The sequence below is a fragment of the Typopeltis vanoorti genome, chromosome 19, assembly GCF_054136105.1.
Source record: "Typopeltis vanoorti isolate ZY-2024b chromosome 19, IOZ_Tvanoo_1.0, whole genome shotgun sequence".
NCBI lineage: Eukaryota > Metazoa > Arthropoda > Arachnida > Uropygi > Thelyphonidae > Typopeltis > Typopeltis vanoorti.
This window is the reverse complement of record NC_143567.1, coordinates 57,236,525-57,261,713: the sequence shown is the minus strand read 5'-3', so window position 1 is coordinate 57,261,713 and position 25,189 is coordinate 57,236,525. Positions and strand designations below refer to the sequence as shown.

The following is a 25,189-nucleotide window of genomic DNA, read 5'->3' as shown; positions in this document are numbered from 1 at the left end:
CATAGGACAGAAAAAAACTAAATACTTCCCAGAAATCCCCTTTTTTTCTATCACAGATAAAAAACTGTTGCCATCCTATAAATTCAAGGCATATCTGAAAAGATATCTAGAGTACTTAATAAATATCAACTACTTGCCATATTTAAAGCACATGTCAAATTAGCAGCTCCCATTCATTCACCTAAGGATGAACTGTCTTCTTTATCACATCCAGGAGTTTATGAAGTGCCCTGTTCTTGTGACTTGGTTTACTATGAACAGACAGACAGGAAGAACTGTTGATATCTGCCTGGGTGAACATAAAAAATACATCTAGCACTATCGTTATGGCAAATTGGGTCTAGCAGACCCGATTGGCTATAAATCTTGCCATAAACCGTGGATACCCCTTCACAAAGGATCAAATGGAAGAAAACAAAAGTGCTACACAGAAGTCGTCAGAGAGATTGTTATGGAATCAACAACAGCTTTTAAACATACTCACAACAAATATGGTTGTATAAATTTACCAAAAATCTGGGAAACGGTCATCTTAAGATCTAATTAATACTTGTTTTCTCTCTTGCATCAACATAGATGGCACCTAATTAGGACTTACATTCCTTGTTGTTGTCTGTTACAGTTTTTTTTAAACTAGTCCCAATGTTACACCAAATTGTTGTTTTGTATACTGTAACAAAGTGTTCTTGTACTCTGAAGATGCTGGATATAATACCAACAAAATATCAGCTAATAAGTTAATATTATTTATTTTCTTATTCTGTGTAATCAATACCATGAAAATAACTGTACTGCCAATATACACCTTTCCACATGTTTTACAAAAATGCTGTTGTGGTAGACTGCAAAAGGCATTCATGATAGTAGTGTCATTGTGTGTAGTTTGAGAGTTGATTGGTGGAGATGGCAAGATGTGTGTGGCAGAGTAGTGTCCTCCTGTGATGTCTTTGAAGGTGTCGCACTATAATAATAATATTCTAGTAGCAAGGCTTATACGTTGGTCAGACATAACTGGTAATTAGTTTACGGAATTAACAACGCATATAAAGTATATTAATTAAAGATAACTTTAATGAATAACTTCTATATTTCAGCAACGTCACATTGCCATCTTCAGGAACATAAAGATATGGTATGTGCACGCAGGCACTAACGCAAAGCAAACGAGGAAGAAAGCAAGAAACTAATATTGTTCCTAAAGTCCTAATGGTGCCCTCTTGCGGGCTAATTTGGTAGTCTTGGCAGTTGGGCTGAAGTTCTCATAATGTAAGTCTCCCAAATTTGGGTGCATACCATATCTTTATGTTCGTGAAGATGGCAATGTGACGTTTCCGAAATATAGAAGTTATTCATTAAAGTTATCTTTAATTAATATACTTTATGAGTTGTTAATTCCGTAAACTAATTACCAGTTATATAATTATAATAGGAGTCAAGGTCGGTATGAGGTTCTTATGCGGTATGGCACAACAAAAAAAAAGTGCTGAATTACTACAATGTTATGGAGTAAATGGGTTTATTAACAAAGCAACATGTTTACACATGATATGCACATCCACAACTATTGGTGGAATCTTGGTTGAATAAAGCATTAACAGTGTTAGATTACATGCTCAAAATGGGCACCTTGTCTTTCAAGACAGGTTTGGTAGCACATCTGATGATTCTCTGTCATCTTGGAGAGCAAGGGTTTGGATATCTGCTGGACATGTTGTTTAATTTTATCCCTAAGTTCATCAAGGTTTGAAGGTAGGCAGTGGCGTAGCTAGAGCTGTTGCTGCTCGGGGCTTTCCCTGAGTTTGCCGCCCCTCTCAATACACACCAAAAATACTACAAAAAGTCAAAACACTGTATAGGGAAATAAATTAAAATACTATGTTTAGTTTTGAAGTAAAACTTTAATTCCAACATTCTAAAATGTTATTTTTCTTGCTTTTCTGTTAGCAAAATCGTCGATGACATTGGCGAAGTCTATTTCATAGTAATGTAGGTAATTCTTAATCCGATTTTATTTAGAAAAACTCCTCTCACAACTAGCAACACTTATAGCAATTGTGAGGAAAATATTTACAGTAATATTACAATATTTGGAACTAAGTTCTCTAGACTGTATTTTAGAATTAACTGCAAAAGTTCAAAAAGTTTCAAAGTGCTGCCCGGGGCAGACCCCCCCCAGCTATGCCACTGAAGGTAGGTCATGGTGGAATACCCACTTGAAAACATGCTATAAGCTTGGACCATTTGCCAAGTTGGCAAATGTGAATGAAAATTAAAATAATAAAGAAATGTTGTCAGTCCCTTGGTGCTTGTTATAAATCAAGTTCAAATGTATTTATACTCTGTCACCTCACTGTTGCATCTACATTCCTTATATGGCATAGGATATTATATTTCTTCCAAAAGTCTGAAGGTTTTTTCATCCTTGGTAGTAGCAATAACACCCTGGTCCATGGGTTACAGGAGGTAGGTAATATTCAGTATACACTGATGGGATAGCCATCATAAATACAAGTAGTTGTAAGTCACATAAGTTGAGGGCTGACTGTATTTTAGAGGATTGATGGGAAGAAAAGGTGGTTCTTTTGTTTGACCCATACATTTTGTATGGGTTGGGTTTGTGCAAATAGAAAGATGAAGTGAATAACACCCACACACACATACACACACTAAAACTATATGCTAAAAATCACAAATTTAAGTTCATATTGTCTCTAACCCATTAGATTGTGCCCGAGGTAGCCTGGAACAGGTCCGGCAATGTGCCCTGAAAACTGCATAATATGATTGACAGTCTGTTGATTAGCACCACAGTCACATGTTGGGAATTGGCACATGCTTGTACATCATGGTAGCACATCTGAATTGGGGTGTTGAATTGTCATGAAATACCTCCTTGTGGTACACCTTGGGTGACATCTTTGGCAGCTAAACTTTCACGACCATTGGGATGTCAACCTGTCATTTTTTTTGACAGGTTGACATCCCAATATGGCTAATATGTGCAAAATGAAAGGAAAGTATATTGAGAAGAAACGAAGTAGACCTTCTCGAAAAGGTTCCAAAACTGACCAAACAATAAGGGAAACTGAATTCACCCTACTGATCTTGCAAATTAATATTAGGTGGTTCTTAGAACTTTATTATTAGAATATTATAACTTTTAAATTAGAGGGCCTCCCAAGCCAAAAGTGAACTACTTGGAAAAATCTGCAGGACAAATAACATCGATGTAAACTCTCCAGGAACTACATATCAGCAAAGAAGATAAGATTAAAGCGATGGCAGCTGGCACAACCATAGTGTCACTTTACAAACCACCAAAACAAACTTGGTCTATTCCAGCTTTTCCTTCTCACCAACATCCAGCAGTCTACATAGGAGATTTTAACAGCAGTGTTACTTCTGGGGCTATTGTAGAAATTATATCAGTGGTACTAGACTAATGAAATGGGCTTGAAATCCTTGGGCTCACTGGGTTTTAATGCAAAACACTGGAACTTTTAAATCAGGTAGATGGAAGAAAGACTCAAACCCTGACCTGATTTGTCACTTGCAACATCGAGGATGATCCTTTACCCACTGGTAGGAAAGTACTTAAACTTTCCATGATCTCAACATAGACCTATTATACAATCTTTGGAAAGACCAAGATAGAATTTTTCGCAAAGCTAACTGGGAATAATACTTTAAACAGATTGAATCTAACATTCGTTTGGTCTAACCTGAAGTCAAAAATTATGAACGTTTTGTAGGAGTACTGATAGGTGCTGCAAAATGATGTATACCAAGTGGTTTCTAGAAACAGTAAACCCCCATGCTGGTCTCCTGAAACTGAGGAACTATTCAAAAAATAAAAAAATTCCAGATCCTGAAATTGGAAAAGGAATTTTAGGAATGCTTAATGAACAACAACAGCAACGTTGGAAAACCACAACCCAAAATTTAGACTTAACCCACCATAGTCACATTGGTTCTTGCTCTGAAAACTCGGAACTGCATCAGTTTCAAAGCAGAAAGTCACGCAGATCACTCCTGAAGCAACTAGAATCTAGCAAACATCTAAGAACTTAAAGATTAGTTCATCTTATTCTTAAGAAATTAGAACCAAACACTTCTGTGTTTATAGAAGTGTCAAACAAAATAACCACTCAATGCCATTCACTGAAAACGAAATGGTTCAAGCATTTAAATCACTATAAAATAACAAAGCAGCAGGCCTGGATGGTATATACCCTGAGTTCATTAAACATCTTGGAAGTAAGACCCGTAAGTGACTTTTGCAATTTTCTATAAAATTCTGGAAAGCGGGAATATTCGGTGTACACTGATGGGATGGCCATCATAAATACAAGTGGTTGTAAGTCATATAAGTTGAGGGCTGACTGTATTTTAGAGGATTGATGGGAAGGAAAGGTGGTTCTTTTGTTTGATATATACATTTTGTATGGGTTGGGTTTGTGCAAATAGAAAAATAAAAATAGAAGAAGTGAATAACACCCCCCCCCCCACACACACACTAAAACTATATATGCTAAAAATCACAAATTTAAGTTCATATTGTCTCTAACCCATTAGATTGTGCCTGAGGTAGCCTGGAACAGGTCCGTCAATGTGCCAAACATATCAAGGAGTTCCTGGAAAACCTACAAGGTTTTCCAAAGCCTACTTATGCAACAAACTTTCGACCAGTATCTTTACGAAGCCCTATGAACTTTTTGAATGATTACTCTATAGTCGAATTTATCCTTTGAGTAATGCCATAGTATCAAATGAACAAGCCGGATTCAGAGACTTTTGCAGCTGCTGAAACTAGGAACATCCTTACTACGCATATAGAAGCTAGTTTGCAGAAAGGCCTTAAAACCTCAATAGCATTCGTAGATCTGTCCGCTGCATGCGACACAGTTTGGGTGAATGGACTCATACTGAAATTTTCAACTGTAACGCAAGACCCAAAGATGATTAAGATTTTAATGCACATGACATCAAAATGCAAATTCAAGGTACAACTGTATCGTAAAAATAGCCCCTTTAAAGTACTAAAAAATGGACTACCACAGGGCTCTGTTCTAGGTCTTACGTAATCCTTTTCACTCCACCTGGGAACCTAGGTCTTCCATCACCTTTTTCTACCGGACTCTATTTTTTGCTTCTGTTTTTATTTGATTCCAGTTTTTATTAATATTTGTTATTTCTTTCAGCATTGTTCTTTTCCATGTTTCTCTTGGCTTTCCTCGTCTTTTACCCTGTGGGTTCCAATCTAGAGCCTGTTTTACTGTTATTTTATCTTCATTCCTCAACACATGCCCCAACCATTTCCTTTTGCGTATCTGTTGCAACATCGGTTTCTGGTTTGTTCTCTGCCATAGTTTTTCGTTTGATATTTGCTTTGGCCAGTATATTCCCAGTATCATTCTTAAGCACTTGTTTAGGAAGAGCTGGACCTTTCTGATCCATACATTAGTATGGTCTTTACAATACTAATGTATGGATCTTGTTTTTCCAAATATTTCTAAGTTGGTTGAAAGTTGAATAAGCCAGCTGTTTCCTTCTATTTATATCTTGAATAGTTCCTTCTTTTATTGATACTATTGAACCAAGGTATATAAACTGTTCTACTTCTTTAAGTGGTGTTTCTTCTATTGTTATTTGTTTATTTTGCTTTGCATTTATTTTCATTAACATTGTTTTATTTTTATTTATCCTAAAACTTAACTTTTTTTGGCTGTTTTTACAAGTGTTGTTGTTTTTTGTTCTATATGTTTGTGCTTCTGTGAAAGTAAGCAGATATCTGCAAAATCTAGATCGTGGAGTTGGTTTTGAAGTAACCATTGTAATCCTGTATTTCCATGAGATACTTTTCTCATCACCCAGTCTATGACAATTAAAAACATAGTAGGGGAGAGTATACAACCTTGCCTTACCCCTATCTTTGTTTTAAATGGTTCTGAGAGGGTATTTCCATGTATTACTTTAATTTCAAAATCTTCATACATTTTTTAAATTATTCTTATTATTTTTTTCTGGTAGTCCATAATGTCTAAGTAATTTCCATAAGGAAGATTTGTTTATACTGTCGAAAGCTTGTTCAAAATCAATAAAATGTAAATATAAGCTTGCCTTCCATTCCAATGATTGTTCTATGATAATTCGTAAAGTAGCAATGTGATCGGGTGCATGATCTATTGGCTCTAAATCCTGCCTGTCCTGGTGTTAGTTGTTTTTCTATTTCTATTTTGATTCTTTCTAGTATCAAAATCCTTGCCAGTATTTTATTTATAACACTTAGCAATGTTATACCGCTCCAATTTTTGCATTCAGATAGGTTCCCTTTTTTTGGTAATTTAACCAGTATTCCATTCCTTAGGCCACTCTTCTTTCTTCCATATCTCATTTAGTAATGGATATGATATCTCTGCTTTCAGTATATCGCCTGGTATGTTGTCTGCTCCCAGTGCTTTACCTGTTTTGACCTGGGTTATTGCTTTTGTAATTTCTATTTTTGTTATTTCTTTCAAATTTATATCTAATGATGCATTTTGTTCATTTAATTCTAGACTCTGGTCACCATCACTCATTTCTTGAAATTTCTATTAGTGCAACTTCCTTTGTGTGGTCATTCGTATTTTGGTTCCCAGAATAGATTAAGTAGTGACCAGAATTTAATTTCATTTTTCCAGTTCCTATCCATCTCGTTTCACTTAACCAGCCAGGACGTATATATACGTTCAAGTTACCATGGATGCGAAGTGCATATTAAAATTCTAATACCATTGATATTACATTGAAATATGTGATGGATACGAGGTGTAGAGGATTGATGTATTTTATCCATATTGATGGCGACATGGTTAATCCCATTATTTGTGATCTGTATTTTTCTGGGACTCTCGAGACTTGGTATGTCTTCCCAGTTTCAAATATGGTTCTAACATTCCAACATCCCAGTCTAAGCTTGTCTTTTGGTAAGGTGTCTCTCACTGTCCGCACCTCTGCTTCCCCAGAAGAGATTTCACAGAGGTGCCTCATATTCGTGGCAGTTCATGTTCTATTTTCTTCATCAGGTATCACATTTTGGAAGGTTTCAGTTTGTATAGGAAAGATTTTTTCTGAGACTGGGTTGCTAGCCCTGTGCTCGACCCTCCCCATTTATCATGGCTGGGTTCTGTGCTAGCTCTGCTCCTCTTTAATTTATACATTAGTTGACATGCAACAAACCTCCTCGAAAGTTTGCGTACACAGATGATCTGTAATTGGCAACTTGGATTATCACCTGAATGAGGCAAAGACTGCTCAATTCCAACCTTGGAAGTTCTCTACAACTATTATACCAAATGGCATCTATCTTTGCTCAAATCCCTCTAAGACTGAAGTTTGCCCATTTCACTTGAACAATCATCAAGCTGATAAACAGCTGAAGGTCTCATTCAGAGAGGAGACTTAGAAGCACAACCCCAACCTAAAATATCTCTGAGCCACATTAGATTGCTCTTTAACCTTCAAGAAACACCTGAAAAATGTCTGCCAAAAAGCTAAAAACTAGGAATGATATCAGGAAGCTTGTGTGTTTGGGGTGGGGGTGGGGGGGGAAGGAGCCGACACTTTGAAAACTGCTGCCCATGCCATAATGTACTCTTGTGCAGAATACTGTGCCCCAGTGTGGTATTGCATCATCATATTACCCATCCATGAGGACCTCCAAAATCTACCACCTATTTGTTTCAAGTCCCCTGACCCGATCTGGAAAAATCAGCAACCAGATACATATTCATTCTCCTGAAATTGAATGGAAGAATCATTAGCTTGCTTCAACAATAAAAAATGGACATCTCATTAACCCCCCCCCCCCTTTCTTTGTGAGTGAGAGTAAATTAAGCTGAATATAGGCTTTTTTTCATATCAGATGCATATGAACGAATGTTTAGATGACATAGAATGTCTGTTATTTGTGGGATCCTGCTTTTGAGTATTTTGCTGATTTCATCAGGACCATTCAATTCTTTAATATGTAAGCTATTCAGTAGTATTCTGATTTTTTTTTTTTTTTAAACTAGAAATAACCCCAGGAGGTTTTGTTGTGCACTGTTTCTGATAGAGTAGATCGTTTGTCTTAGCTGTCTGCATGAATTGGAGGAGACGAATAATTCGTTGAGATCAACTTGGTATAAAATTGATATAGTAGCAATACAAGAGACATGATGGACAGGAGATGGAAATTTGAAGAACGAGAACCTTTTGCTACTTTATGGTGGAAACAACTCTGATAAACATGAATTTGGAACAGGTTTCATCATTAGGAAAAAATTGTGGTCATCCGATAGAATCTGAAGCTTTTAATGAAAGAATAAGCAAGTCAAGAGTACAAGCAAAGTTCATGATAACCTTTATTAATGTACACGCACTTACAGAAGCTGCAGAAGAGTCACATAATAAAAAATAATAATTTTTATACAGGTGATTTTAATGCAAAAATTGGAAAAGAAGAAATTTATTAAAAAAAAAATTATTGGAAACCAAAGCCTTCACGAAGAGACAAATATTAATGGAGAAAGATCAGTTAATTTGGCCACATCCAAAAATTTAATAAGCAGGACTATGTTGGAACAATTGTACACAAAATGAACATGGAAATCTCCTGATGGTTATACATTCAATCAAATAGACCATATCGTAATCAGTAAAAGACATAGAAATTGAATTCAGAATATCTAGAGCTTCAGAGGAGTTGAGTGTGATAGTGGCCATTTTCTAATTGGTACCTTACTTAGGATTAAGTAAGGTACCAATTATTTACTTAGGAGATAAATTTATTTACAATTATTACCTAGGAGATAAAATATTAACAAACTAGTTATAACAGAAGAGAGAAGAAAATATAAGTATGAATTAAAACAGAAATTGAAACATATGACTGGCAGAGAATGAAAATATTGAAAACATCTATAATCATATCAAGGATAGCACAAAAGTAGCAGCTGAAAATTCAGTGAAGAATGTGAATGGGCAGTAAAGAAAAAGAAATATGATAGAAGCACTTGGCTGATATTCATGCCTCTCTGAGATACAAAGAGAGCAGCAAGGAATCAAATAAAACAATAAGACAACAGAAAAGAAAATTCTTTCTTGAACAGATTGAAGAAATCCAGAAATGCTTTACAATAAATCCCAGAAAATTTTTCCATGAAACTAAAAACCAAAAAACAGGTTCACATATGAAGACAACAGTAGTCAACAATAGCAATGGACAAATACTATCCATTAGAGATGAAATAGCAAACAGGTAAAGAGGGTACTTTAACTAACTCCTAAATTGTAATGACCGTACCATGTCTTTCAAACAAATACTGTCAACCAGCAATAATTAAGCCTTCCGTAGTAGAGGAAAGTATAAAGCAAAAACAACAAGAAGACACCAGGTACTGATGGAATAGTAGCTGAACTCATTAAATGTGTGGATAATGAATTAACCATTCATATACATAAGCTGATAAATTTAATATGGGAAAAAGATTCCGGTGGAAAAAATTGTAAAAGATGAACAGAACAGTAATTATTATTACTATTATTATTATTACAGCCTACTCTTAGGAGTCCTAGACTCATCAAAGGAGGCTCTAAACATCATGTTAAGAACTATCCAACATTTGCTCAGTATCTATCATACTTTGCTTTGAACTCATTCATAGTCATGGCAACCTATTCCACTCATTCATTACTCTGCGAGCAAAAAACCTGGTTCTGATGTTAACACCTTTGCTAACTACACTCTTACTCAGTTTCCATGGATGGTACCTAGTTTTCCCACCACTAGACATGTTCTGAAAAATTTCCTCTGAATTAATCTTGTAAAAACCCTTTGGTAATTTGTATGTTTCAATCATATCACCTCTTTTCTGACTATCAACCAGTTTCTGTAATCCACAAATCTTCAACCTTTTCTCATAAGGCTCATTCCATAGAACTGCTGACATCTTGGTCACTCACCTCTTGATCCTCTCTACCTCCTCTTCATCAAAAAAAATCCCTGGCACCCAGATCTGCACACAGTCCTCAAGACGGGGTCTTATCAAGGCTTGATAAAGAGGAACAATAACTGTTTGTCTCTGCACATCAAAGTATTCTTCAGTAACTAAATAACCTGATGAGCTGCTTTAGTCACTTTTGCTATGTGCCATCCTAAACTTTAACTCCCTATCCACTAACGCTCCCAAGTCTCGGGATTTGTCAGTTTCCTGTAGCACAGTTCCACCAATGTGGTATACAGCTGGTAATCTTTTCACCTCAAAATGCATAACCTTACACTTTATCATATTAAACTGACATCCATTCTCCTTTGCCCAGTCTGCCAATCTATCCAAATCATCCTGCGAAATTTTGACATCATCTGTATTAACTATTGCTCTACCCAACTTTACATCATTGGGAAATATAACTGAATAGTTCCTCTCAGATCCTTTCCTATATCGCTAATGTACAAATTAAACAGTAGCAGTTCTAGAACAGAACCCCGTGGCACATGCCACTAGTCACAGACCTTCTTTTGGACTCTACTCCTAAATAAACTACTCTGATATCTCTCCTTCGACCACCCTTCTAACCATATCCATCCCCATGTGTTGCAGTTTACCGATTAGAATTCCATGTGGTATCCTGTCAAAGACCTTTGCAAAGTCCAGCAGTATCATTGTAAACTCATTACCTTTATCCAACTCAGCTGTCACTGTATTATAAAATGTGATCAAGTTACTGAGGCATGACCTCAGTAACTTGCTCACGATTCACAAAACCATGTGCCCCCCACCCCCATAGAGTATCCCATTTCCATCTACCCACTTGTGTATTTTGCTCTTGACCAACTTCTCCAATACTTTGACAACTCCTGATATGCTGATTGGTCGGTAATTTGTTACATCAGTCTTGGCATCTCCTTTATGCAATGGAACTGTTTTCTCCTTTTTCCAACTGTTGGTTGGAAACTCAGACCTCAGACTTAGATTTAAACAGTATGCTCAAGAACACTGATAATTTCCTCGCAGCTTCACGTAAAACTCAAGCTCATATACCATCCAGTCTCACAACTGTATTCACATGAAGGTTCTGTAATATGCTACTCACCTCCATTTCATTTACCTCAGTTCTCATATAAGTTTGGCTCTCTCTCGTTCCTGCAATATCACCACCTGGATGATATACTCCTGCAAAGTGTTCACTTAGTAACAGTAGAATTACTGTTTCAACTGATTCAATTACCTCCCTACCATCAGCATTCATTATAATCATTCTGCATATACATTCTTTTTTTTTACTTGGCATATCAAAAGATGGTTAGTGATTATCTTTAGCCTGCATTGCTAACTTCCTTTCATATTCTGTTTTGCCTTTCTTACCACACTAGTTACTGGCCTGTGTCTGCTGGTCACCTTCTCCTTAAATTCCCTCCACAGTTGTTTCTATTTTTGCAGCTTCAGCTTAATGATGATATTCATTCATTTAACTTCCACTTGATTTACTCTCCTGACTCTAGATAGTCCGACCACAGAAGCGAGAGCTGTCATTGGCAGGCTGCCAAGAAGAGTCAATTCATGTTGAAGGGGAGAAAGAAATAAGGCAATGTACGAATTTGTCACCAACACGCGAAATCGCGTGCTTTATACGTAGCATTTTCCAACTGTTATACAAGCAAAATAGTTACCACTTTAAAAAACAATGATCGTAAATGAGAAGTTAATTTTCCGACGTGTAATAATAAACACTCATCCCACAATAAAGATTGATTACCCTATTATCGGAATGGATTCTCCTTCTTTTGACATGTGCAGAAGTGTCGAAGGGTCTCGTATCTGTGGGCGTACTATATGCAATCTGTCATTACCTTCCTCAAACACTCCCTTACCACTTCCCATGTACTATCAACATCCAGCCCTGTAATTCCACATATATCCTATCTTAACTGAAAATTCCGCACTTTTAGCCACTAAATCTCTCTCACTCTCACCAGTTGGTAGCAACATGGTCATATTTGTTATAGACAAATTCTCAGATGCAATTTTATTAAACTATTCTCCTAATATTATTCAGAAATATATTATTATGCATAATATTAGAATATGCAGTTGGTATATGACCTGTTGGACAAAATGCTGAAGACATTAGAACAACATTTAGAAAACTCAAAATTGCTGCTGTAAAACTAGAATTACAAATCAACTAGGATCAAACTGAATATTTAAATGTATGCAAAAAGCACAATCAAGGGGGGAAATGAACATTTTAACCATTGATAACCAGAAATTTAAAAGTGTCACCTCCTTCAAATCTTGGAACATTGATGTGGTAGAGAGTTTATTTACACAGTTATGTGACATTGTCTGAGAAACATTTTGCAGCTTATTTTTAAATATGCTGCAAAATATTTTTTTTAAACATATTTTTAAATGTCAACATGTACAGCAGAGACAGACTGCTTAGTTCCAAAATATCTTCATGCACTCTGCATGAAGATATCTGGTTGCTTGTTTTGACAAAATATTCATCAGCCTTTATAGATGAGTACCCTAACTTTGTTTGCTTACATTAAACTTTCAAAAAATTTCATTCTTGCAATTTAATGGTGGGAGTTAGGATACTCGTATATAAAGGCTGATGAATATTTGTCTGTTTTTCAGGATGAAAAACCCTGCCACTTCCATGAGACCATTTAATTCATCTTCAGTTAAAAAGCCATTATAAAGATTCTTGGCATCCTAGATGGAATTCGAACCCAGGTCTTTGTGCTTCATTAGGATTTTAAAATAAGTATACACTGTACATATTAATGATATCTCTAGTACACATATAATACAAATATAAGAGGAAAACATTTATTATTATCCTAAGACCTCATGGAGTCAAATTCTCATCTAGGAGGTCCTTTTGTCATACACACAGCTCATCATACCACACTTTAAACACATTCAAATTCTCTGCAGACAAGGCATTCCAATCATTCACAACTCTGCATGCATAAAAACCTTCTTCTCATTCCCCTGCCTACACCCTCTTTATACAGCTTCCAGGGATGACCTCTGGTTCTCCCCTGATCTCCCACCATTTTCTGTAAGATCTCTTCAACATTGATCCTATAACAATCCTTTACTAACTTGTAGGTCTCTATCATATCACCCATCTTCTTCCTATACACTAGACTGTAAATTGCATCTTCTCGACCATTCCCAATTTATTCGACATTCCAGAGATCAGAAATCCTTAGTCAATTGCCATTTGACTCGTTCCGACATTTCTTCATCCTTTTAAAAACCAGTTGACCAAATCTGTGCACAGTAGTCCATGTGTGCCTAATCACCGCCTTATACAGTGGAATGAGAAATGAAAAAAAAAATCTTACATTTTGCAACATTGAACTGGTATCCCCCATTTCCATGCCCATTCACTCAATCTATTCAAGTCTTCTTGTAAGGCCACAACATCTCTACTCTTCATAGTTCATCCCAACTTTGCATCATCTGCAAACAACTGAATATCTCCATCCAAATCCTCCCCAATATCAGTAACATGCAGTTAAATAGCAATGGCCCTAAAACAGATCCCTTAGTCACACCAGTAGTAACTTTCCTCTTCTGGGATATTGCTCCCTCCTTACACAAGTAACTGATACCTATCAGATAGCCAATCTCCAATCAGGTAACATGACCTCCCCATGCTGTCCATCAAAGATAATACCATTGTTATCAACCCAATTCTGAATCCTAGTTCTCACCAACTTCTCCAGCTCCTTAACCACAAAATCTGACACACAGATAGGACTATAATTTGATTCTTGAGTTCTGTCACCTCTCTTATAAAGTAGTACAGTACAATCTTGCCCTCCTTCCATTCCTTTGGAACCCAGTGCAAGATTCATATTAAAATATATGTCAAGGCAGATGCCAACTCCCTGGCACAATCCTTCAAAAATACGTGGTGATGTATTATTTAGCCCCACAGTCTTATTAACATCAAGTTTGCTCAATTTCCCCATATACCACTTAAAGTCAGTCTCTCCTCCTCATCATCAACTACTCTTAACTCTCCATGATGTCACATTCACAAGAATGAAAGACCTTTATGAACTGCTCATTAAGTATATCCATTATATCTTCTGCAGCAGTTGTTTTTATACCATTTTCTCCAGTCATTGTCATCTTTTCATAATCTTTTTTTTTTTTTTTTTTTTTTTGTTTTGTTTTGTTTTGTTGTTGTTCTTGTTGTTGGCTGTATACTGAAAGAACTCCCTAGGATTCTTTTTGGCTTCATTAGCTAAGTGCTGCTCATACTTCACTTTTGCTACCCTTACCAACCAAGTCACTCTCTTTGCCTGTTCTTTGTAATCCTGATGGAATTGATTATTACCACTTCTCTTATGCTGGGTCCATAATGCATTTTTCCATCCATTTCATCACATTCATCCATTTCACACATACCTTATTTAACCTTCCCTTGGAATATAGGTCTTGAATATTCCCCGAAGCTTGCATTGATCTTTTTTTTTCACCTAACTCCTCATTCCATGCTACACCTGCAAGCTGTCTCCTGAGCTCTTCATAATCACCACCCTTGTAGCTTCACATATACCCTTTTCTTACAGAGGTCCTGGCGCTGCTGGCAACCACTCGGGTAATCACTTCATGGTCACTCTCACCAACTGGAGGGTGATTTGGCACCCCATTTATAATTACATCCTCTGATGAGATGATCAAATCTAAGACCCTCAATCCTCATGTGCCCACTGTCTGAGGTAGTTTCAAGAAATTCATTTTCTTTGTCCAGTTGCTGTCTCATCATCCTGGTCTATATTGCCATAATTAAACGCACCCATAATGATCAGCCTTTTCTTATTTGCTTGGCTAATTTGATTATACATTTCATAGTCACTACCATCCACATTGCCAGGTCTATAACAAGTATTTCATTCTATTCACCTCTATCTCACACCATACTACCTCAAAACCACTGGCACTATTTCCCTCTTATATCTACTTTGTATGGACATGTTTCTTTCTCTATCGTCACTAGCACTCCTCTTCCCTTTTTACCCTTTCTATCTTCATGAAACTCATCATATGCTTCCATCTCTATTCCAGGATGCTGTCCTCATTCACCCATGTCTCACTTCCAACAATTCTTGAGTGAACTTTAATAAAACTAACAAAATAGTTTATTAGTAGCATTTCTGACATCTTTAGATAAACATAACATTGAAACAAACTTAATGTTAACATGCATTTATAATACCAGATTGATCAACAAAAGTCATAATGGCTGAACATTAAGATTATATTAGGTTTTTCTAGACTTGTTTCCACATATGGAAAGTCCCCACAAGTCCAGAGCATATGTTTCCAGTAAACATTGATAGTTAAGAACCAGCGTTATGTAGGAGTTAATGCAGATATGAATATATGTTTTCGGAGATTGGGAAAGGCATCTTCTATTGCATTCATCTTGGAGTGATTGCATCCTTGATAACAAAATATGGAAAGTGATCATAATAAACTACTTGTTTTTCTAAGTAACTGTACTCATTATTATAAAGCAGTATTTTTCATGTTATTACCTATTCACATGGATTTGATCAATGCATGCTCGTGTGTGTATGCATGCATGTGCACATAAGAGCAGGGGCACGCCAGCAGTGTCTGGTGCCTGTGTGCAAAACTTGGTGCCCCCCCCCCCCCCAGTAAAAAAAATCACTTAAAAAAAACTTTTTTTTTTAAAGTATTTCCTCCTCTTTGGCACCTTTACTATCCTGGTGCCTGTGTGCGTTGCACACACTGCACATATTGCTGTCGTCCCCCTGACAGAGAGAGAGTAGCAAGTAGAACCTGAAGAGTGGCAAGACTGATTGTAATTGTTTTATCTGTAAGTCTTCTATCTATACACTATTGCATACAAATTTTCCATTTGTTGGAAGCAGTGCTGCATGTCATCAGGTGTTATCTGCTTCAGTAGCACTGTTGTTTTCTCCTTTACCTCATCCACTGGCTGAAAATGGATGCCCTTCAATGCAGATTTTAACTTTGGAAAAAGATAAAAGTCGCATGGAGCTAAGTGCAGCAAGTAAGGTGGATGGTCCAACATTGGGATCTTCTTATCAGCCAGATACTGCTTTACATACAGTGCACTGTGGGCTGGAGTGTTGTCCTGATGGAGAATCCAAGCGTTGTTCTTCCACAGATCAGGTCTCTTCTTCTTCCTCACTCGCTCTCTCAGTTTGGCCAGAGCCTCAAGGTAATAATGTTGGTTAACTCTCTGACTGCATTGAAGGGCACTCATTTTCATTCAGTGGATGAGGTAAAGGAGAAAATGGCAGTGCTACTGAAGCAGATAACACCTGATGACTTGCAGCACTGCTTCCAGCAATGGAAAATTCATATGCAGTGGTGTATAGAGGAGGGGATTACAATTAAGTTGTACAATTGTAATAATAAACCACATTTTTGCACTCAGTCTCATTATTTAATAGCGTCACCTCATATTGCTAATGCTGATTTTAAAATAATCTTTCAGCCTTACAGCAACTTCTTTGCAGTAAAGATGTCTTTTCCATTTAATTCTTTATAATGGAGTATTCAGAGTATGGTGTTCCAGACCTGACTTGCCACACTGATCACAAATGTAATTTTTATGTTCTTTAGTGAGAATGTTAAGAAACCTACTAGTCTGTCTAAAGTAGGTTAAAAGAAGATCGGAATTAAAAACTACATTCGCATTGTAGAGTGTATCAAGTTCCTCATGCTTGCTTAAGGAACGTGATATACCCTAGAATATGCAAGAGGATGAAGCTGAACCTTGAGAATGGACGGGTTTCTTGCTGGATGTGTGGTTCGAAAGTGGCATGGTGATTATATTTGTAAAGGACTTGAGCTATTTTTTCAGATGTATGTTGCATATAGAGAATGGGAATAAATGGCTGTGATCTTGTATGTTGCTTATAGGAGGGATGGGAGAGTATGCAGTATTTGTTTATTTTATATGGGTTGCAGATGGATGTGCTTGAGTTTAGTGACAAGAGCTGTCTTATTCAAACAAATATCCCTAGCTCAGTGAGTAAAGATTTTTACACAACTTTTGATCCATTAAGTGGATTGTGAGTACTCAGAATGTTTTTGTAAGTCTGCAAGTAGTATGTTAAAAAAACATGTTAAGGAGCGGTGAGATAATTAAAATATTGCAAATTATGTGTAGTCTATATTGTGTTGCCTTATTTCTCACTTGATGAGATATATGCTGGGATCAGTGTTGGTGTAAGTTATTTGAATACATGTTAGTGTAGTAAACCAGAATGTAATTTTTTGCTGTATTATTTATTTTGCAAACTATATCTGGTAATCTTTGTTGCTCAAAAGAATTGTGTTAGTTCCTGAGTTGTGTGCACATATCTTTGAGTGTGATTTACTAGTTTCAAAGATACTCAGGAGTTTTGTTGTCTGTAGATATTTTTGAAATAGTAACATATAAAGTTCAGAGGATCTTATCTTACTCATCTAGTAAGATTTGCTTCAAATTCTGTGTGGTTGTGTTTTTTCTTCTTTCTTTAATGAATGCTATTTTAGGCCTCCCCCTCCCCCCAAGTTTCCTTCATCTGATCTCTTTTTCTCCTCTAAACTTCATTTCCACAATTCTGCATTAAAAAAAAACATTGCGTGCATCATAAAAAAAAATTATGATGCACACAATTAAGATCCGTGAACACACACAGCTACAGCCATAGAATATACTGGGAGGCATAGGGCTAATTACCTTATCCTTGAGACAGGTACGACTTAGAAGGGCTTAAGATAGCTCTGTAATAGGCCAGTAGGCCTAACACGTAGAAGGGAGAAGAAGAACACAATTAAGACATAGATATTGACCCAAGTTGCTTCAGCCATAATTCCAGTCAGTTAACTATTAAAGTGGGTATGAGCAGAGAGAAGAAATTGGACTAAATGTTTGATTGCAGTTCATACACTTGGTGATTTGTGTGTGTGTGTGTTCCACCTTTTAAACATCCTGTATGATCCAGCATTGAGTTGCCTTGGATAAATGCATTATATACCTTTTCTGAAATGAGAATAACTTTTTTTTATGATTATTGAAGTTAGATTTTTAAAAAATATATCAGTATAATTATATAAATCTGCTTTAGATCAATCTTAAACTTAACTCTATGAATACTGTTTTGTATGAAAATTATATCATCATCAAATTTCTGACATGTACCCTCAAGGGGTTTACAGGATATTATGATAGTACTACATGAAAAACTTACATCATTACTAATTTCCTGTCTACTATCTTCCTCCAAATCAATCTGTTACCTGTCAAGACTCCAACATTATCAGATCATATATTTCAGTCTTCTAAGGAACTTTTTACTGTACCTACATGTTGGTCTTCCTTTTTCCTAATCCCCCTGGCAGAGAACACTTGTTTTGCTAATCTTTTCTGTCTCATTCTGTTTAAGTGACCATACCACCTGAGATTATCTCTGCTAACACATTCCTGTCAATGTCAAGTTCTTTCCTAATATCGTCATTTTTAATGATATTGCCATTGATGCCATCTGTTCATGACTCCAATCTTTCTCAGGACTCGTGTATGTTGTCTCCAGTCTTTGGTCAAGTGTTTTATTTCTAACCCAGCTCTCAAATCCATAAGTTAAAATTGGTTTGTATTGTATACAGCTAATTTTGTGTTTTGACTAATTTCTTTCTTATTCCATATAAATTTATTCAGTGGACTCCCTACCATACTGGCCTTGTTGATTCTGTTGTCTAATTCCGTACTTAATTTATCATCTTCACTAAAAATTGTGCCTAGGTAGCTGAAATGTTTTACTAGTTCTATAGGTTCTACATTCACAATGCAGTTCATATCTTCAGTGCTTCTGCCTATTTTTGTTGTCTTTGCCTTGTTATTGCTGATCTTCATACCAAATGAAAAGTATATTTGGTTTTTTTAAATGCATTATATGAATATTTTTTAAATGCAAACCACTAAAGCAGCTTTGCATTTGTTTTAGCTGTCTGCCTTGTATGAAAGTAAACCTCCAATTTCCAAGGCGAGGATGACTCAAGTTACTAAAGCAGCAATAAAAGGAATTAAATTCTACAAACACATTGTTCAAAGTGTAGAGAAGTTTATTCAGAAAGTAAGTTTTGAAATATAAATTTATCTCTGATTACTATATAAAATGATAACTCCTACTTCCAATTTTTATTATATCAAAGGATATCTGATATTTGTTGAATGCCTATAAGAAGTAATCTAAGCAGAAAAATATGAAATACAAATTTTAAAAAAATGAAAAACTAAGAATACTTGATATCGTGATATCATTTTACTTGCTAAAAATGAAGATGATTTAAAAACTTAAGTACTTTAATGTGGCAAAAAGAAAAAAAAAAATCAATCTCTAGGGAAGTGCTTACAAGATATAAATTAGAAATTCAAGAAAATATAAATTAACAAGTTTAAAATATAAAAATAAACTAAATAAGTGCAGCGACACTGCAGTGTTGTACTCTGCTTGGTTCATAATGACAGTGGCATTACCTTTATTGGCTTTAGTTTCAATAATTTATTTATTCTTTTATAGCTTTATAAGTGCTAATATATATTTTTTTGGTTGAGTGTTTTTCTTGGGAGATTTAGATTTACTTAGTGTACTAGCCACAGCCATTCAAGTTCATGGATATCAGCATAGAACATGGTATCTGTGAACTTGCACCAGCCATGGCAGATAACATTCGGTTGGATGTGGCTAGTAGTATTCTTAATAAATCCAATCCTCCCAAGAATAGCATTCCACCAAAAGAAATATCAGTACTTAGAAAGCTTTATAAGAATAAATAAATTATTGTAATTAAAGCCAATAAGATGATGCCACTGTCATTATGAACTAAGCAGGCTATAGCAGAAAACTGAATCAACTGCTTAAAGACTACTCCACTTATCACATCATAGATTGGAATCCTATAAAATCTCCAAAAAGAGAAAAGTGTACAAATTATTTAAAACAAACAAAAAAAAAAAAAAAAAAAACATTAGATCCTGGCGTAAAGAAATTACCAAAAAACTTAAGCCTTATGCTCCCCAGATATACGGGGTCCTTAAAATGCACAAACCCAGTAGAGAGAGAGAGAGAGAGAGAGAGATGGGGGGGGGGGGGCTCCTATAGTAGATAACATAGACAGCTCACATACAAATGCTAAACATTTATCCAAATCACTTTCCTTTCTTACAGGCAACTCTCTATCTCATCTCTGCAGTTTAAAACATTAGTATAAAATTTATCTCTGATAGATTCTGACATCATGGTCAATTTCGATATCACTTCACTTTTCACTAATGTTCCTTTGCAGAGATCCTTGACCTTATCAAGCCACATTTCCTCCCTTGACATTATTGAATTATTCAGATTCACCATGCATACAGGTTATTTCCTGTGGAATGGCATAATACACAAGCAGCAAGATTGGACTGTCATGGGTCCATCCCCATAGCAAACTTCTATATGGAGCATTTTGAAAAGGAAGCTTTCAATACAGCTACACAAAAAAAAAAAAAAAAAATTGGCTGTGCTATGTTGATGATGTGTTTGACCTCATGGCCCAGAGACATTACATTTTTGGTGCATCTTAACAGCCAACTTCATAAAATAAACTTTACCATAGTCTTCTCTTTTTAGATACATTAGTGACATGACAGGGTTGCTTAAGTGGTGCTTTCATCCTAAAAAAACATGTACCTCAGCCAAGTAAATTAGTCTTCTAACATGTATGCGCAGGGTGAGTCAAAATGACAATGGCAATTTCTGCTTATTATTAGGAAGAATGGGGTGCTTAAGGATCAAAGCTCTATAACTGAGAGACCTCCACATAAAGGAATGCAGAGAACTGACCAGGACTTCTGACGTAATGTCCAGTCCTCACCTTCTCGTGGTGCACCCTGTTAGGTATCTATATGGATACTGAACAGACAAAGATGGACTGGCAATTTGGGATTTAGCCGACCAAATTGTATTCTTATTGGGCTTAAACCACAATTTCAAATGATGGTACAACATTATAGATCATAATAGCTGGGGCATTGCCCGGTTAAACAAGGCCCCTGTTGTTTTTTCCAGGGAACCAGGGCAAACAGCAGAAAATCAGCTACTGGAACAAATCCTAAAACTTACCCGAACTCAACATCACCAGAGTTCAGGATCAGTATTATCAACATAAGAAGCCTGAATGGCTAAGATATGGAGCTAGCTGAGGTATTAGATAAGTACCAGATCGACATAATAGGGGTGACTGAAACAAGAAAAGACAAAAATTGGTGAGATCTTTCTAAGCAATAAATACAAAATGTTATATTCAGGCAATGACAATCAAGGAAAAGAAGGAGTAGTCATAGTATTCAACATTAAATACGAGGCTAATCTTCTTGAATGGCAGACAGTCTCAAGTAGAGTGGTGTGGGCAAATATGAGAATGGGTAACTGGACAATGAGACCTATTTATGCCTATGGTCCCACAGAAGGTTCTACTAAGGTAGAAGTGGAGGAATTTTTTGAGGCTTTAGAGAAACCAACTGACACAGAAACCAACTGGCATATATAAAAAGCATAATGAAAAAGAAAAAGGTGGTCATTGTTGGGGATATAAATAGCAGAGTAGGAAATGATTGTCAGACATACAAAAATGTTTTCAGAAAATTTGGAGAAAAGAACAAAGCTAATAATAATGGCAAATAGCTGTTGGATTTCTGCTCAGGACATGGACTGATTATTACTAACACAATGTTCAAACATAAAAATGTGCACAAATTCGCATGGAGAGAAGAGGCAAGGAATAAGAAAAGTCTCATTGACTATGTTATTGTTGATAGTGATGTTTTCCCACTGGTGCAGGACACCAGAGTGCACAGAGGATTTGAAATTGGAAGTGATCACCATTTAGTCTTGAGCTGGATAAAATTGAATTTCATATTGAAAAGAAGAACATGTAAGAAAGTTTTAAAGGGAATAAAAGTTGAGCAGCTCTCAGATGTGAACTGTAGACTAAAATACACAAATATTATTCAAGAAATAATGAAAGAGTTTTTGACCAGAAACCAAACCTTGGAGAGTCAGTGGCAAGCTCTGAAGAAAACCTTGATTGATTCAGCCAGAGAGGCATGTAGTGAGGTTTTCTGCAAGGATAGAAAAATTAGAACTCCCTGGTGGACAGGAAGTTAAAGAGGTAGTGAAGGAAAAGAAGAAAGCATATCGAAAGTTCCTGGCAAGTAAGTCAGCTTGTGCTCTTAGAGAATACAGAAACAAATGTAAGCAAGCTAAACACTGTGTAAAACTAGCTAATCAAAAGTCATGGCAAGACTTTGGTAAGAACATAGAAAATAAATATCAAGACGATGACAATATATTCTGGAGGTTGTTGAAGAAGCTCAGAAATGGAGAAAGAGTGCTTCTCTAATTCCTTTTACAGCACTCTTAAATAAGGTGACATGAAAACAGGAGAAAAAGATATCCTTGAAGTATGGAGTAATTACTTTGAAAAACTGCTAAATAAAACAAGCAGTGATGACAGCACAGTGGTAAAAAAACTGAGCAGGCATGCAGTCAGGAATACATATCTATACTTGAAGTAGAAAAAGCCATCAAAATCCTGAAAAGTGGAAAGGCAGCAGTAGTAGATGATAAGATGATATTCGACCAGAAATGCTGAAGTATGGAGGTATAAAAGTTGTACAGTGGCTGCACTGCATAGTTCGGAATTCCTGGACAGAGGGACAAATTCCAGATGATTAGAGTACAGCTCTCTCATAGTACCCATATATAAAAAGCGAAATAAAACTGAATGTGAGAATTACAGAGGCATTTCATTACTGAGTGTTCCTGGTAAGATATATGAGAAACGGTTGAGAAGGATTGTGGAAGAGAAGCTTGGTGAAGAACAAGCTGGATTCAGGTCAAATAGAGGCTGTCAGGATCAGATTTTCAATTTACAACAGATAGTTGAGAAATCATGGGAATATAACAAAGATCTATACTTAAATTTTGTCGATCTGGAAAAAAAGGCATATGACAAGGTGCAAAGAGAGAAGCTATTTCTAACACTATAGTTATATGGTGTTAATGGGGCATTATATCAAGCAATACTTAGTCTTTATTTGAGTTGTAAGTCAGCAGTTAGAATTGAAGGAAGTACAGGAAGATGGTTTAATGTTAAATTTGGTGTGAGACAAGGATGTACATTATGCTCTCTGTTATTCATTATCTATATGGATCACATTATGAAGGAAAGTGGTATTAAACATGATATCAAAATTGGAGATGTTAATGTCAGCTCTTTGCTTTATGTTGAAGATGTTATACTTCTAAATAAATCTGCTACAATTCTGCAAGATTCCCTGACTAAATTTAATAACTGTTGTAATAGATATGGTATGAAGATCAGCGTTAAAAAGACAAAGAGCTGACATTAACATCTCCAATTTTGGAGATGTTAATGTCAGCTCTTTTGGAGATGTTAATGTCAGAAAATATCAACTGCATTGTGAATGGAGAACTTATAGTACAAGTAAAACATTTCATCTACTTAGGCACGATTTTTAGTGAAGATGGTATGTTAAATATGGAAATAGACAACAGAATCAACAAAACTGGTATGGTAGGAAGTCAACTGAATAAATTTATATGGAATAAGAGAGAAATTAGCCAAAACACGAAATTAGCTGTATGCAAGACAATGTTCAAACCATTTTAACTTATGGATCTGAGAGCTGGGTTAGAAGTAAAATACTTGACCAGAGACTGGAGACTGCAGATATGAAAATCCTGAGAAAGATTAGGTGTATGAATGAACAGATGGCATCAATGGCATTATCATATTAAAAATGATTATATTAGGAAACAACTTCACATTGTTAGCATCCAGGAATGTGTTAGCAGAGCTAATCTCAGGTGGTATATATCAGGAATTTGATGATGATACCACCTTCAAACCTTTCATTCAACTAGTTACTTTTATAAACTTCTCCTAAAGATCGACTACATCCTTCTTGAACATCCAGGAGTGTATAAAGTTTGTTGTGCGTGCGAGTTAATCTGTTTTGACCAGACTGGTAGATCAGTTAACATGTTCCTTGATGAACATAAAAATTACATCTGAGATCATCTGTATGGCAAGTTAGTATTGGCATACCATGCTCTGGATACTCCTTCACATAGGATCAGATGGAGAAAAACAGTCCTCACAGCTTCTTGGAATCAGCATCAGCTATGAAGCACTCTCCCAACCTCAACAAGTATGGTTTAATTAAATACCAAAGATCTGGGCGACTATCATTTTAAGACCTCATAGCTGGACTTCTCTGAATTAACTTTGTAATAATCTGACCGTGGACAAGCATAGGTTTGAAGCTTTTTCTCTGTTTTTCCCTAAAACCACTTCTGACTTCACATACTTTGGCACTACAAATATGTCAAATGGAATGGCCTCCAGAACTTTTACTCCTTCTTTCCATGGTCTGGCTATTGCTTCTGCTCATCCGATTTTAACACCTGCTCTGAACAAGTCACTGAAATTATCCTTACCAGTATGAAGGTTTTCATTACTTTTTTTTTTACCCAAAATCCTTATCCACTTTCCAATCAACAGAAAGTGTATGCAGTCGAAGAAAAAAGATTCAGCTTGCTGCAGGTGACCAGCTTCATTCTCTGTCAGTATCAAAGCATACAGTCAACAAAACAGTCATCAGCAGATATAAACTTGATTTCATAATGGCCATCAGCAGAAATCTTGCCTCTTGTTTAGACAGAAGCTATCCTCTTGTCCTTTGTTAAGGTCATTGGATGCAACTTCTGCTCACCTGTACTTCCTCTCTCTCCCATCCTGATAGCACCACTGTTGCTTCTCCCAAAGATAGAGCTGACCACCTAGCATTACTCCTTTCTTTGAGCTCCTGCATAGATCACCAAGAGAAATTGTCTTCTACTATACCAGAATCTGAGCACCATATGCTTCCTGTAGTTTGTTGAGAAAAAGACCTCAGAAAATTACTACATAACTTGGCACTTCTCCAGTTCTCAAACATTGTGCTTTACACCCAACACTGTTTTTTTATCTCTACAACCTTTTATACCTAACTGGTACTTATCCTAATGTGTGGAAGCAATGAT

General features: G+C 36.2%; 1 protein-coding gene across 1 annotated transcript in view; it reads left to right on the top strand.

Moving 5' to 3' along the window:
• Isha (Insulator su(Hw) mRNA adaptor) overlaps positions 1-25,189 on the top strand; it is a 314,370-nt gene that overhangs the window by 40,814 nt on the left and 248,367 nt on the right. Inside the window, exon 2 of the mRNA XM_090409621.1 lies at positions 19,043-19,171. Within this exon, the coding sequence (XP_090265747.1) occupies positions 19,043-19,171 (129 nt within the window). The remainder of the gene's footprint in view (positions 1-19,042; positions 19,172-25,189) is intronic.